This window comes from Uloborus diversus, chromosome 9 (assembly GCF_026930045.1).
Source record: "Uloborus diversus isolate 005 chromosome 9, Udiv.v.3.1, whole genome shotgun sequence".
Taxonomy (NCBI): Eukaryota; Metazoa; Arthropoda; class Arachnida; order Araneae; family Uloboridae; genus Uloborus; species Uloborus diversus.
The window spans coordinates 153,601,028-153,615,803 of NC_072739.1; the positions used below are offsets into that span (position 1 = coordinate 153,601,028).

Below are 14,776 nucleotides of genomic sequence, written 5' to 3' on the forward strand. Positions count from 1 at the left end.
GCCGAAATTCCGAGAAATATCGGTAGAACTCTGCTTTGATTTTACGTCATAACTCCTCCCCCAAAACTCACCATTTGCTGGATTTTTATGCTGTAGCGGTTGAAGGAGGAGTAATAACGTGAATCTGAAGCGAAATAATACGGGAAAGTCAGGTTAAGGCGCCGCAGCCGCGTGTTTGGGTGTACAGTATCTTTTAACGTAATGAAAATTTTTTAAATCTTATTTAAATCTTATTTTTAAGTAAAAACAACATAAAAGCGGACTAATCGGACCAAAATGCTAAAAAGCATGCTAAAAAGCGGTCTAAAGCGGACTTTACCCTAAAAAACGGACTTTGGCGGGAAAAGCGGACCATTTGGGAGCCCTGTGATTTTAGTTTTGCTATTGAAAAGCACTGGAGAGCATTTGCACTGATGGTATAAGATTATAAGATGATGGCATATAATTTCAGAAGACAGTGGAAAAATAACAAAACTTACTCCTTTTAGTACATCATCAATATTTTCTTTATATTCCATGAATAAGGAAATTTTCCAGCATGTATTGGAGTTGACAGCATTAACCTAGAAATAATTTATTTTTTAGAATACAAATCTTTTACTGAATTGACCAATATCAGAGAACAACATATGCAATTTCTGAAAGTAAGAGCTTTATGTATATACCTCGACATGCATAATTTTAATTATCTAAAAATAAAACATTTTATAAAACACCAGAATTCTAGGATTCACCGGCTAAAAACCCCACAACTCAGTCCACTGTGTGAAAGGAACATTTTAAAGCATTTACGAACTTTAATTACTTGCTTTGCTTCAGCTTGTGCAATGAATAATTCAACTCCAAAAATTTATAAGCAAGAGAAAACTACCCTTTTATATTAAATATTGTGGTATTTTTTAAATAACAATGACAAAGAACAAATGAAATCTCACTTCTTTGCACCCAGGATTGTCTTGAAGCTCATAATTGCTAGCATGTAAGGGTTGTGCAGCATTAACTGGTGTCAAAACTACTTTATCACCAACAACAACCTGTCAAATGAAATTTACTATTAAAAATTTTTAAATAATAACATGCAGTCATGATTTTATTATAAGTGTAGTAGGACACATATCAAATAGAGTAGCAATGAAATCTTAAAATATATATATATATTCAAGTAAAATAAGAAATTCACCTAGTGTTCTAAAAGTGCCAAATGGCGCTAAGCTAGGCAATATGTACTTTTGATTATGACCTATTCAAAAAATGTTCATTGTTACACTATTTGTGTGGTTCTCTGGTAAGGATTTCCTAGTTAGCAACATTCTACCGTTGAATGGCAACCCTAGAATTAGTTGTCATGTTCAGTCAAAACAGACATAGAAACTATTCAATTGGAGATACCATACATATTTGATTATTTCTTTTCTACAGCTTTTTACATAAAGCAAGATATTAAACAAAATGAGAAATGATTAGTATGTTAAATAACACACCAAATAAATAAACCGAGCCAATGAAGAACATCAAACATTCCATTAAAATATAAACAAACTACCAACTAAGTAATCGTGGTCATTAAAAACCATTAAAATATAATAGAACTTGCCAAATAAATGTATCAAGTAATTAAAAAGCATTAAAAATTCCATTAAAAGTTTAAAGCATGTGGGCAAACATGGCGGTGAGATAGAGAATATTTTTCTGCTTTTGCCAAGGCAGAAAGTAAATAACTCACCATTCTACACAAACCCAAACTTGTGCCAAAAATGTTTCATTTATTTACATATATGTGCAAAATGGGCATAAAATTAAGGTCAAACTAAAAGAGACTCACATTATCTCCAGTAGATCGTAACTTATAAAAAGGCACAATATAAAACCAAGATCCTTCATTTCCAGCAGAATCGAGGCAAACTCTCATGGCATTTTTCTCCAAAAGAGCCGGCAGTCTTTTATTTACAGTCAAATACTTATTGCTCTTCAAGTGTAATAACTAGAAAATTCATACGATTTCAATTGTAGAAAGTGATCAAAATATTAACAAGAATAAAATAACAAACACTTAACAAAAACTTACTTGCATAACACCTCCATACTGAATAACTGTTCCTACTAATTTTTTATTTTCAGATTCATTTTGTTTCTTTTCAAGTTCAGCTGCATGCTGTAAAAGTAATATACAAAATCACTATAGGATGACCGAGCTTCAAACTACAAAAAACTCCCGATTATCGGCAGTCGGATTATCAGCGGGTCTTATCACATTTTTTTTTTAAACCTATGATTTTGCTATTGTTTGCTTTTAGATTTTACAGATATTTTTCATATTTATTGTTAGTGGATCCAATGTAGCAATGTTTTTAGCTATAATTTAAATGTATGTGTGAGTTTCATTAATATTTTTTAGCTATTGTATACACTAAGCATCGCTTTTTACCGATTATTCGGATTATCCGCGGTTTTTGATTATCCGCAGTTACCGCGTCACCCTATTCCACGGATAATTGGGAGTTTACTGGGAGGGGGGGGGGGTTCTGACACTAGTTTTACTGCATTTTATATCACTTTTAAATGCATTTTATTATTTTAATAAGGATTGGTCCATCACTTACGGTAGAATTAATTTACAAAATAAATACTTTTCATGAAATAGAAGTATTAAGATTAACTGGAATGTAACATCAACTTAACGTCAGTACTAACATACCCTGAACTCTTAACAGAATGTTGAAACATTTTTTTCTTAGTCAGTTGACTCAATTTCAGCAACTACTTGGTGTTTTCAGTTTAGGAATTTTTTATATTTTGTCAACATGGATTTTGGACTCATGCAAAATTTTGGAAGAAAAACATGAAATTGCAGTAAGCTCTGGGCAGCCAGTTAAAAACTGCATTTCTGGAAACCACAAAATTTGGCAAACTCTTAATAAATTGATAGCTGCGTTTTTACTCTAAGGTATGCGGCATTACAATTCTTTGAGGACCATATCATCTTAATAACTTATGCAAAAGGATACTCTCATCAGCATTTTTACTTCCTTTTATAAGAAAAGGAAGTATTGTATTTGCGAAAAAAATTTCACCCAAAAATCGGCCATAATTTCCATTTTTCTCACCCCCAAATGAATGTTCAGTTTTTTTTTCAGCCCGACCACTCGTGGATATGTGCCTAGGAACGTACAGACACCCGAAATATCCATTTTGATGAACCCCGAGTTAATTACAATGAGTTTTCTCGTGACGTCTGTATGTACGTATGTATGTGCGTATGTGTCTATGTATGTCGCATAACTCAAGAACGGAATGTCCTAGAAAGTTGAAATTTGGTATGTAGACTCCTAGTGGACTCTAGTTGTGCACCTTCCTTTTTGGTTGCATTCAGATGCTTCAAAGGGGGTCTTTTGTACCTTTTGGGGGGGAAATCATTGTTAATTTCGATGTAAACTCAAGTGGTGTTATAATTTGGCGAACACTTGGCGATATATCGGCAGTCTTTTTGGTCGTCAGTTTTGTCGCCAACTTGGCGACAAATTTGGCGAAATTTTTAAATTTTTTTTAAAATCTGGTTTTAATTTGGCCACTGTTGCTGATATTTAGAGAGTAAACTTTTTAATCACATTAAAAATGTCAATAATGGGGAAATGATATTAAATTGGAATAAAAGGAAGTCATGTGATGCACACATCAGCTCGATTTTCTTTTTTTAATTTCAGGAAGTATAAATTTGATGAGCCAACACCACTGTCTACTCCAAAGTGAGAAGAACACCATACTTCTTTATAATCACAGTTCAAAAACTAAACAACTATAAATTCCAACAATCGTTACTTGATTCAGTTTTTAAAAGTATGTAGAACACAGGGGTGAATTCTAAAATTTTCCAGTACCTGAATGTTAATCGAATTCAGAGTCATGATTAATTTTATGGGAAAGAGAAAATAATTTTTCAGAAAAATAGTACCGGAACAGCCGTGTGGTTCATTGTGGCACCAAATTGCACTTGGTAGTCAGATATAATTTACAAAAAAAAAAAAAAAAAAAAGAAGAAGAAAGAAAGAACTAAAAACACAAGTATCCCACTGACAGCACCATGTGTCATTTTACCAAAAAAAAACCATATACTTATTAGATAGCGAAAGCAGCTAAAACTAAGAACATTTCAGTAAAAACAAGAGATTGAATAAAAATTCTTAATTATTTAGCTGACATTTCAAGATAATATAAATCAATTCAAAAAAAAGAAAAAATCATACCAATATCATTTTACTATTACCTACTACATAAATAGCTTCACAATAGCTTTTATTGTTTTTTTAATTATATACATACATACATATATATATATATATATATATATATATATATATAATGTTTCATTTTGTTTTAATTTTAAGATATGTATATATATATATATATATATATATATCTTAAAATTAAAACAAAATGAAACATTATTGCATGTAGAAAACAAAATAGAAAACATTTTAATGAAACATTTCCTTACATGTAATTTTTTTAATAGCACAGCATCTGTGGCACTTGTGGTACTCTGCTTGGCCGCTTTCCAAAACTGCTTCTGAGCTGAATAGCGACTCATGGGACACATCCGAAAAAGACAATCTGAAATAAGAAAAATTTAAAAACTGTAGTATCTATTTCATATTATTGTTGTTTAACAATGTAGAAGAAAACTGTTAAGCTTTTTAAAAATACATTTTTTAAGTTTTTAATATAGTATGGCTTTGTTGAACACATTTTAAGTCCAAATACTGAATTGAAGAAGAGTATTAAGTTTTCTTTATGCTTTTCATGAAGAAGCTATGCAGTGTGCAAATAGAAATATACAATGATTTAATCCTCTCAGGATTAACTTTTTTTTACGCAGTCAATTGTTTGTTGTCCAGTTTATAGCCACTGTGTCAACTGGCTGAAAACGACAGAAAAAAAAGGTGACTTCAAATGAAGCCAAGGTTCCTCAACAGGTTCACAAAATACTATCTTTTGGCTATGTAACTACATAATAACTGATTTCAAAAAATCATTTCTGGTAAAACTCTGTGCACAACAGTTTTAGGACACTTTCTAAGGCTGCAAAGAGTCTCGAACTACATATGACAATTCATTACCAATTTAAGTAGGCTAAGCACACCTGCCAAGATTCTAAGAAAAAAAAAACTCCAGCAGATTATTGCTATGCAACACAATACAATATTTTACATTGTTATTTAGGCAAAATAAAGATTTTTGTTATAACCTCTCAGAATGCTATCAAATGCAAGTTCCTTATATCGTATACACAATCGGGAGCAATGCTCAAAACCCAGAAATATCTCGGAAATATTTGACTGGTATGCAATAAGTTAAAAAATAAACAAAATAGCAGTATATTCAGAATAAAGAATTTTCTATATATATTTTTTATATATACTACTGCCCATCTTTATTTGAGATAGTCTGAGAGAAATGACTGGAACTGAAACATAAGAAAATCACAGAAATATGTGCAGGTCGTTAAAATAATATCCATATAAAAAGGTAGCCTGACCAATAAATGAAACCTTAAGCATAATTCACTTATGAGAAATTTATACTGTCACTAAAAACTGTAATGTTGGGTAAAACAATAAAAGCATTTCATGAGTAAGAGTGTTGTACCTTGGGACACTTTTCATTTTTTAATTTTTAGCGTCAATTATTTGAATCAAATTTAAAATCTTAAAGTCATTTTAAAATAACCCAAACATGCTTTGATGAAATACATTTTTTAAAAAGTTCAGACAGTTTGAAAGTAAAATATTTAAAGCCATTTAAAGTAAAAGTTCCAAGTGGTCCCAAGATACAACATCCTATTGTACCTTGGGACAAGTCCTGTTGTACTATGGGAAAGTCTTCATGATTCAGGAAACAGCAATTATTTGAACCAATTTTGCACCAGAAAACAAAAAAAAAATAAATAAATAATTTTTTCATGATAGTGAATTAAATCATGAATAATTAATTATGAATTGTGAATGATGAATTATAAATTAATATCTAACATTAAATGCATTTAAAAGACTATATAAGATTAGAACATGTTCCTAAACATATCTTAATTATTAAGAACCATGCATGTATTTATTGTATCTTGGAACGTGTCCTAAGGTACAAAATGTTTGGCTGTCTTACAAATACAAAGACAAAAAATGAAATAAAAATGAAGAAATTATTTACTTTGGAGTCCTGAAATTTTCTTTCTCTCACAAAATCGCCAATTTTACTCATTTGACGCTGATTTTTACTATGGCACCATTTAGTGATGAAGGTTACTATTACAGATTACAAAAAAAATGGCAGCTAAAAATAAATTCTTAGAAATTAGCAGTGTCCCAAGGTACAGCACTCTCCCCTTTATGTAGTTATTAAAAAAAGTTCTACACAAAACAACATAATTTTATAGTTTTGCTTTAGGATTTGTAGTGGTTTAAATGAAAAGTGGTGCACCACTTGAAATCACAATTATAACCCATCTCTAAATACTTTAAGAATCAGAACTTTGTACAGGAATTTTTTCGAGGTTTTAAGAACCCAATTTTAAATGATCTTAGATAATATTAGATGTAATTCGATTCTCCCCCCCCCCCTCCCTGAAATTTTTTTGAATCTCCAAAATGCAGTTCCGAAATGCAAATCCAAAAATGCAGCTGTAGGATACTTTTGATAACATTAGGCTAAGGGATGGGGTTCAGTACTCCTCAGGAAGTTTTTAAATTTAAGATTAAAAAAAAAACCTGCACTCAGGGGGCAGAGGTTTGGAAACGTATAAAAGGGTAAGCATCAGAAAACAATTGCTCTCTCCTTGTCTGGATCTACCCTTGCTTTAGCGCCATTAAGATATTTGGTTGTGTTCATTCCATCACAGAGACCTCAAAAAAAAAAAAAAAAAAAAACGTGGGCTTGAAACACTTAGTACATTGAACAATAATAATATCTAATAAAAAAATTTAATCAAGGTAGATTCTCATGAATATTTTTTCCAACAACAACATTTAAAAAAAAAGAACTACACATGCACCAAACAAAGAATTTAAATATCATAAATAATACCTCGAAATTTTTTGGGTGGAGATGCAAGATCTCCAGCATCTGGTTGAACAACACATCTGTCGTCTACTAAGCTAGAATGTAAAACAATTTCAGATTAATTGTTAAAGAAATTGAAAGATAATTTATTGAAATAAAACAATATCACATTAATGTACTGTCTTTAAACCTTTGTTTTTCTTTTCTTTTTTCTTTTTTTTTTTTTTTGAAGTAAAATAAATTCAAGAATCATACTTTATTAATTTCAAAGCTAAAGCATGCAAAACTTAATTATTTTTTCAACTCTATAATCATGTTTGATGTTGAAAAAAAGTACAGTTTAAGCACTGTCCACAAGTTTACTAATCATGACACATAAACAAGATTCAGTAGGACAAATTGTGCAACTCATGCTGATATTAGGAACAGGTAGACATCATCATATAAGGTAGTGAGAAGCAAAGGGATGCAAGTGGCAAAATTAAAAATTTGGAGATAACCAGTACACATGGTAGGTGAAACCATCCTCTGTCTTGGGGCAAGAGATGGTACTAATAGCCCCTGGTAGGTACTGCTGTACAGCATAATTTAGAAAAACATTTCAATTTCAATGAAAGCCTACCTAGGACGTAATCTTTATACGGGTTTTACTCAAAACTTGAAAATGTCCACTTACATCCCTTTGCTTCTCACTGCCTTATATGAACTTACAGTCATGTAAAAATTCAGAACACCACATTATAGGATTCGTAATTCAATTAAATTGAACTCTATAAGAAAAATAAAAATATGGAAACATTAAATAGCCACAACAAAGAAAAATACAGCAAAAAACTAAGTCAGTTTCCTGCCGCATCACACTTGCAAAAATTACAAGTATTATGCAATACAAACAAATGTAAAACAATAATATAATTTAAAATCATAACAAAATAAAGTTTTCTAAGCCCTCCCCCTCCCACTAGCAACTTATTTATATTATCATAATCATATTGAATCAATCAAACAGCAATTAAATAAACAATTGGAAATGTTGTACTTCTTATACTAGAAAATATTCTAACTTAAATGCATATTAGGGACTAATTTTAGCCTAAGTGATCTAGCCGTATAGCTTCTTTAAAACCAAAGAAAATTAACTTTAAAAAAAATAAAGAGGTTTACTGGCTAAAAAAGTCTGAAAGTTTGTATTTGAACTCATGAAATTTCATGATAAGAGTATATGGGGACTGGTGGGATAAATTTTTAATTTAATTTGTATTTTAATTGCAGTGTAGACATTTTAGGTTTCTTTGTTATTTTCCCCAACAAAATCAAAGTATGTTAATGTCATTAAAAAAAAAATGCTCAACTAGTTTTGAGAAAATGAACCACTTTACTGAAATTTTCAAGTTCTCAAATCACACTTGCGTCATTAGCCTCTAATGGTAGCTTTTCTTTTTTAGCTTTTTTTTTTTTTCAGAAACTAAAATTTATCCTTTTGAAATTCTGAGGATTTAAACTTTTTCTCAAACTTTTTGAATACTACAATTTCAAATAGCTACAATTTGAAAAGTTATGCAGAAAATCACTATTAAAAATATTATGTTAAACCAATGTTTCTTTGGCTGAAAAATTTTTGGTTTGTTTAGTTTGAACACCAAAACATAAGATATTTTGCTGCCTATGAATACTTGACTGATAGTTCAGATTTAAGAACATCAAATTTTGACTAATGAAGCAGAATTTGGAACTCTAGCTGCAGGTTGAAGCAGTAAAAATTGATTTAGAAAAAACTATGTAGTTGAAATGCAAATTAGGTAACTCATGAAAGAGTGTATGTCAGGATGGGGATCTTGTCACCTTCTTAAAGACTTTAAACTGGCTTAACAGCTAGTAAAATAAAAAACTAACATTTTATTTCATTTGGGATACATAAATATGTTCAACTAGTACTGCTGAAGAATATCACATCAGTGTTATTGTAAAATTTATGACAAAAAGTAAAATTTAAAATAAAAAATAGCAAAATCAAGAAAAGTGGAAACTTGAATTAATTTTTTTTAATTGAAAAGTTTATATTTTGGAAGAAAGTATAATGTTACAACAGTTACAGTTGATCTTTCACATCCACCACAAAAAAGCTCTTTAACCACCTTGTAGTTCTTGACGAGATATCTCGTCCATTTAACATGTAATTTTTGGACTGTCCAACTGCAAGGGGGTTAACTCAATAAGCTAAAAAATTTATGAAGAAGGTTTTTTTTGCAAAGAAGATGAATAATTTTTTGATCAACTTTTTAGCAGAAGTAAGCAAAGAAACTTAAAAGGAGAAACATTCCAGCATTATTACAAAATATTAAGAAGTATATTCACTCAAAGTCAGTTCTACATTGTCTAACAAGCAACAGTAAATCTGCTTTACCTCTTATTAGTTCCCGGTCCATCTTTATTAATGAAAATTATTTTCAAAATCTTTGATTAATATAGTTCAAGTTTTTGAAAGCAAAAATTTAAAGGACTTAGCTATTATTTTCAGTATCACCTCAAATATATTTTCTGGTCTGATCTAAACCTGATTTTTAAGGAAATGTGGAGCTCATACCATTCCCCCCCCCCCCCCCCATAGCCCATGAAGGCTGGTAAAAGAAAACATTTTTTCCAAAATTTAAATTGAAAATTTAATTCAAAAATAAAATAACTTGCCTATATATATATAAAGTGAAGCAAAGTTTATAAGTTTCTCTTTTATCAATTATATGTTTTTAAAATTGGTCTCTGCAAAGTCTAATACACAGTAACCTATACCTATTATATGTTTTTTTTTTTTTTGTTTATACATTTTTTTTCACAGTCCCTTGAAAAACGTATAAAGGGTGCTTCACTGTATATATATATTTAAATTTAAACTTTTCAATTATATGTATATAATAATAATAATAAAAGTGAAAAATATTGAAAAGACCAGGGACTCTCTTTTAGTTCATAGTTAAATTTTTGGTCTTTTGACCATAATTAATGAATACTCCACGGCTGATGAGCTCTGGATACATACTTTATGTTTTCCTATTTAATGCTATTTGCAATTTTCCTTTTTATCATCATTATTTTTATACAATTGTTTAATATTTGAAATTTTGTTTGCTTATTTTTATATATATATATATATATATATATATATATATAGCCATATAGGTGATGAGCTCTGGATTCACTCTTTATCTATTCTTATTTAATTGCTGTTTGCATTTTTCCTTTTTATCATCATTTGTTATTTATAATTTATTTAATATTTGTAATTCTGTTTGCTTAATTTTATATTTACTTGGCTTTTTAGTTTTGCTGCGTTGCGCATCTATGGGCTCTTGGTGTGGTCTTTTCAATATTTTTCACTTTTATTATTATTATCTTGTATGTAATTAATTTTGTGCTGCTTTGCGCCTTCTAATTTACATACCAGGTGTTTGCTTTGTTTCTATGTTCTTTTAATTTTCGGGTTTCGTCGATTCCACGATGTACTTGTCTTGTTACTATAAATTGTCTTACCGCACCTTCTTTCTTTATTATGGGCTTATGTACAAATAATCGTTGTAAAATTTGATCTTTGGCTGACACTGAAGCTAGTGTTCATTTTGAGGGTAACTTTTGAAAGCAACATCATCTTGTTTATCTTATTAAATGTCTTTCCTGAAATCTATGTTATATAGGACAAACTAGGAATTCACTAAATATTCGTATCAACAATCACAGACATGATATACTTTCGTTCAAAAACAAAGAAGACAAAGAACTTCAGCATTTTCAATTTCACAGTTTTGATAATATTTCTATTTCAATTCTAGGTTTTGAACAGTCTCTGGAAAAGAGACTCACTAGAATCTCATTTTATTCTACAATTCAAATCTATTTTCCCTTATGGGTTAAATTCCTCCCTTGATAATAAATTATATACAGCATACCATAACTCATCTAAAAATCTTTGTATTTATTCACTGTTTAGATTTGGAAATAATACAAGTACTTCTCGTTTTAATAGGGGATCAGGAAAATCCCCTCCTTGTTTCTGCATTTTTTCGCCCATTGAAATTCTTGATAAGCTTGAAAATTCTTTTTGTCATTCTTATGACACTGAATATGTTAGGAAATTTCTTTTTAGTCTAAAACATAAATTTCTAAAAAAACTAAAAAATTTCCTTCCAAACTACCTTTTTAAAAATTCACACTTTGAATTTCTTCGTTATGATCTTCTGATCTACAAAGTTGGTTCTACTCAACAACATCAAACTTACTACTGCACTTTTAGTTTTTTGCAAAAATCCTTCGACTATTTAAACTTTTCAAAACTACACAGTAAACTTTTGGATTTTTTTCCCATCAAGGATCTACAAATTGTCTTCAGCTACAAATTCAATCCTCCTTTCTTGAAAAAAATTCTAAACTATCAAGAAGTTGCAAAAAATTTTGATAAATATTTGAACTTTGATTGTAATTGTGCTAATTTCTCTAATTCCATCTTCTTCAACTCTGATCTTGGTCATATTCTGACCGGTGATTTGAATTTTTTACAAAACAAAAACTCGTTAAACTTTTTAGTTTGGGTACTAAATATCAGCCTAATTTTCGTATTAATTTCCTAAAAGCTTTCAATAAGCTTACATTTGAACTTGAATATTTTTTAAGAAAAATCTCCTATTGTTTTAATGTTCCACTTAATGCATTTCTTGAATATAGACACCACTTTTTAATTGAACTGAAATCACGTTTACGTGATATTGTTAACACAGAATCTTCATACTTCCATCTCTCTGCTGATGAAAATAATGCCATCAATGATTTTAAAAAAGCCTTTGTCTTTACAGTTGTTGATAAAGCCAGTTCTAATTACTCTATCTGCTGCAAAAAAAATTATATGCTAATATTTTGAAAAATGAACTAGAAAAAACCACCACTTATGTTTCCTCCAAACTTAATGAATCCTCCATCATCAAAAAATTTGTTGCTGCTTACAAACTTTTTAAATTGCCACGTCCTGATTCTGTTAACTTACCTTACTTATATGCAATTCCAAAATTTCATAAAACACCTGTTGGATTTCGCTTTATTTGCTCTGCCACCAACACCATTGGAAAAAATCTGAGTGTAAAGCTTGAACAGTTTCTCAAAAAAATTCTTGAACAACTTAAACTTCAACAAATGAATTGGTTCTGGATTGTTAATAATAGTGTTGAAGTGATCAATTTACTTAATCTGCTTGATATAAATTACTTAGAAACTTTTGATTTTGAAAACCTCTTCACCAATATCCCACTCGTTGAACTTTTTTCCTCTGTTTCAGAACTTTTTAATTCAGTCAAGGATTCCCTTGATTTTAATGAATTGTTTTTTCTTGGTCTTTTTAAATTTTGTATTTTCAATAACTTTTTCAAAAATGGTAATTCATGTTTTCTACAAATTAATGGCATAGCAATGGGAGCTAATTTTAGCTCTACATTAGCCAACCTTTTTCTTTTATATTATGAGAGAAAATATTTAATTGACAATCCTTCCTCTACACCTCTTTGTTGCAGATACATTGATGACCTTTTGTGTATAAATTTTCCTAATTTTTCTGAACTTAGCAAAACTATTTATCATAGTTCATTAACGCTCAAAAAGATCAGTTCTAATCAAAATAGCTTTAATTTCCTGGATATCAACATACAAATTGACTCAAATTGTTCCACTACAATCTATGATAAAAGACGCGAATTCAATTTCACAGTTAACAGCCTACAAGATTTTTCCTCCTGCTTAAGTAAAAAGGTTTTTATTGGCATTATTGTTTCGCAAGCTATCAGAATTAAAAGAATTTGCAATACCATTTCAGCATTTAAGCAAGAAATTTCAGTACTCAAAAACTTACTTTTTAATAATAACTTACCTAAAAATCTAGTTGAAAACATTTGCTTAAGTATAGCCTTCGATGAGCATTTCGCTTCTTTTGAAACTTTAACTGTGTAAATGTATGATACAACCGTGACAAACCATTTTTTATGAATCACCGGGGTGGATGAATTTTTTACACGTGCGAAACAGACGACTCGGTATGTCTATGGACTGATTTCTGGATATGTTTTTACGTTTTTAATGTTTTGTTGACAAATGGAATGTTTTTTATCAGGTTGAACAATGGATTTGGTTTTGTTTACGTGGATTTCAAGGTAAGACAATTTTGTTATAGGCAGGTACTGTCCCGTGGAAGGCTAATTATCGGAACTTGTTTTCCTAATTAGTCGAGGCGAAACCCCCTGCTTTTAGTTTTAGGTTTGAGCTCTAGTTTATTGTTTTTAGCTTAGCAAGTGGTGCGTTTGCCCATTGTTACTCTACATTACATGTATTGGAGCTTAAACATTCTCTTCTAGTTCATAGTTAAAATTTTGGTCTTTTGACCATAATTAATGAATCCTCCACGGCTGATGAGCTCTGGATTCACTCTTTATCTATTCCTATTTAATTGCTGTTTGCATTTTTCCTTTTTATCATCATTTGTTATTTATAATTTGTTTAATATTTGTAATTCTGTTTGCTTAATTTTATATTTACTTGGCTTTTTAGTTTTGCTGCGTTGCGCATCTATGGGCTCTTGGTGTGGTCTTTTCAATATTTTTCACTTTTATTATTATATATATATATATCACCTTTTTTACCTTAGAATTAAAAATTTTACATTTCATTTAATTTGGGAGTTATCTATGCATGTCTTTATATGGAGATAGAAACTATGACAATTAGAGACACCCAACACAAAGTAAACAGCATAAATTTTGTAAAAATAAAACTCACCTATCCTCAGAAAAAATTTAAAAAAAAAACACACAATCTCATGATGCCCTTACCCAGTCCATTTGAGATCGCATTAACATTGCACAGAAAATTATAACTTATGAAGGAAAAGTTTGAAACATTGAATGAATTTTGTAACACAGAAAAAAGTATAGGAGTTAATACAAGAAATTGTACAAAGGAATTTAAAAGAAAGGAATCAACAGTTAAAGATATTCTCCATATATTTACCCTAAAGTACTCAAAAATCCAGAAACATTTCCTTCTGCATATAGGGAGACTATGTCTCCAATGTGTAAAAAGCTTGCAGATCCCATATCAGCCATTGCATTTCAGCTGTAATTAACAGCCGACTTTGCCACAATAGGAACCTATTGCAAATAAATTCCAATAAGTAAGTAAATTTTGTAAACAGTGTTCTTCATAAAAATACTTTTTATCACAAAAAACAAAGGGGAATTGTGGACACATACTCAACACTAGAACTTTGATAATCTGGCCCGTTTATTCGGATCTCCGGTTAATACAGATCAAATTTGTAGAGTTTTCAAAAACTTTTACAATCACCTAACTAATAATTTTAAATTACGATCGTTCAACTGTAAGTATGCTAAATATTCACTTTTTTATTTTGAATAAAAACACAACTCCTGCACAGATTGTGCAATAAATAACAGTAATCTAATAGACAACATAGCGTACTGCAGCCGAACTGTAAATGATAAAAAAAGAGTTTGCGAAAAACAATCCTATTATGTATTTGAAAACAAAACACTGTTTTTGTTTTGCCCATTTTAATCGGATTATCCAGATTTTTGTTTATCCGGGTTGCCTTTGATCCCAGTTAGTACGGATAAATGAAGTTGTACCTACTGTATTATTGTATTTTTATTTTACACAGGATTTCAAACAATCATTTTAAAAC

General features: G+C 30.1%; 1 protein-coding gene across 1 annotated transcript in view; it reads right to left on the reverse strand.

The window, feature by feature from the left end:
* LOC129230091 (inositol 1,4,5-trisphosphate receptor-like) overlaps positions 1–14,177 on the reverse strand; it is a 135,374-nt gene extending 121,197 nt beyond the window's left edge. The window contains exons 1-7 of the mRNA XM_054864485.1: positions 14,083–14,177; positions 7,075–7,145; positions 4,493–4,608; positions 2,066–2,152; positions 1,823–1,981; positions 936–1,034; positions 480–563 (exon numbers count right to left, since the gene is read on the reverse strand). Of these exons, the coding sequence (XP_054720460.1) occupies positions 480–563; positions 936–1,034; positions 1,823–1,981; positions 2,066–2,152; positions 4,493–4,608; positions 7,075–7,145; positions 14,083–14,177 (711 nt within the window). The remainder of the gene's footprint in view (positions 1–479; positions 564–935; positions 1,035–1,822; positions 1,982–2,065; positions 2,153–4,492; positions 4,609–7,074; positions 7,146–14,082) is intronic.
* Positions 14,178–14,776: the final 599 nt, after the last annotated feature.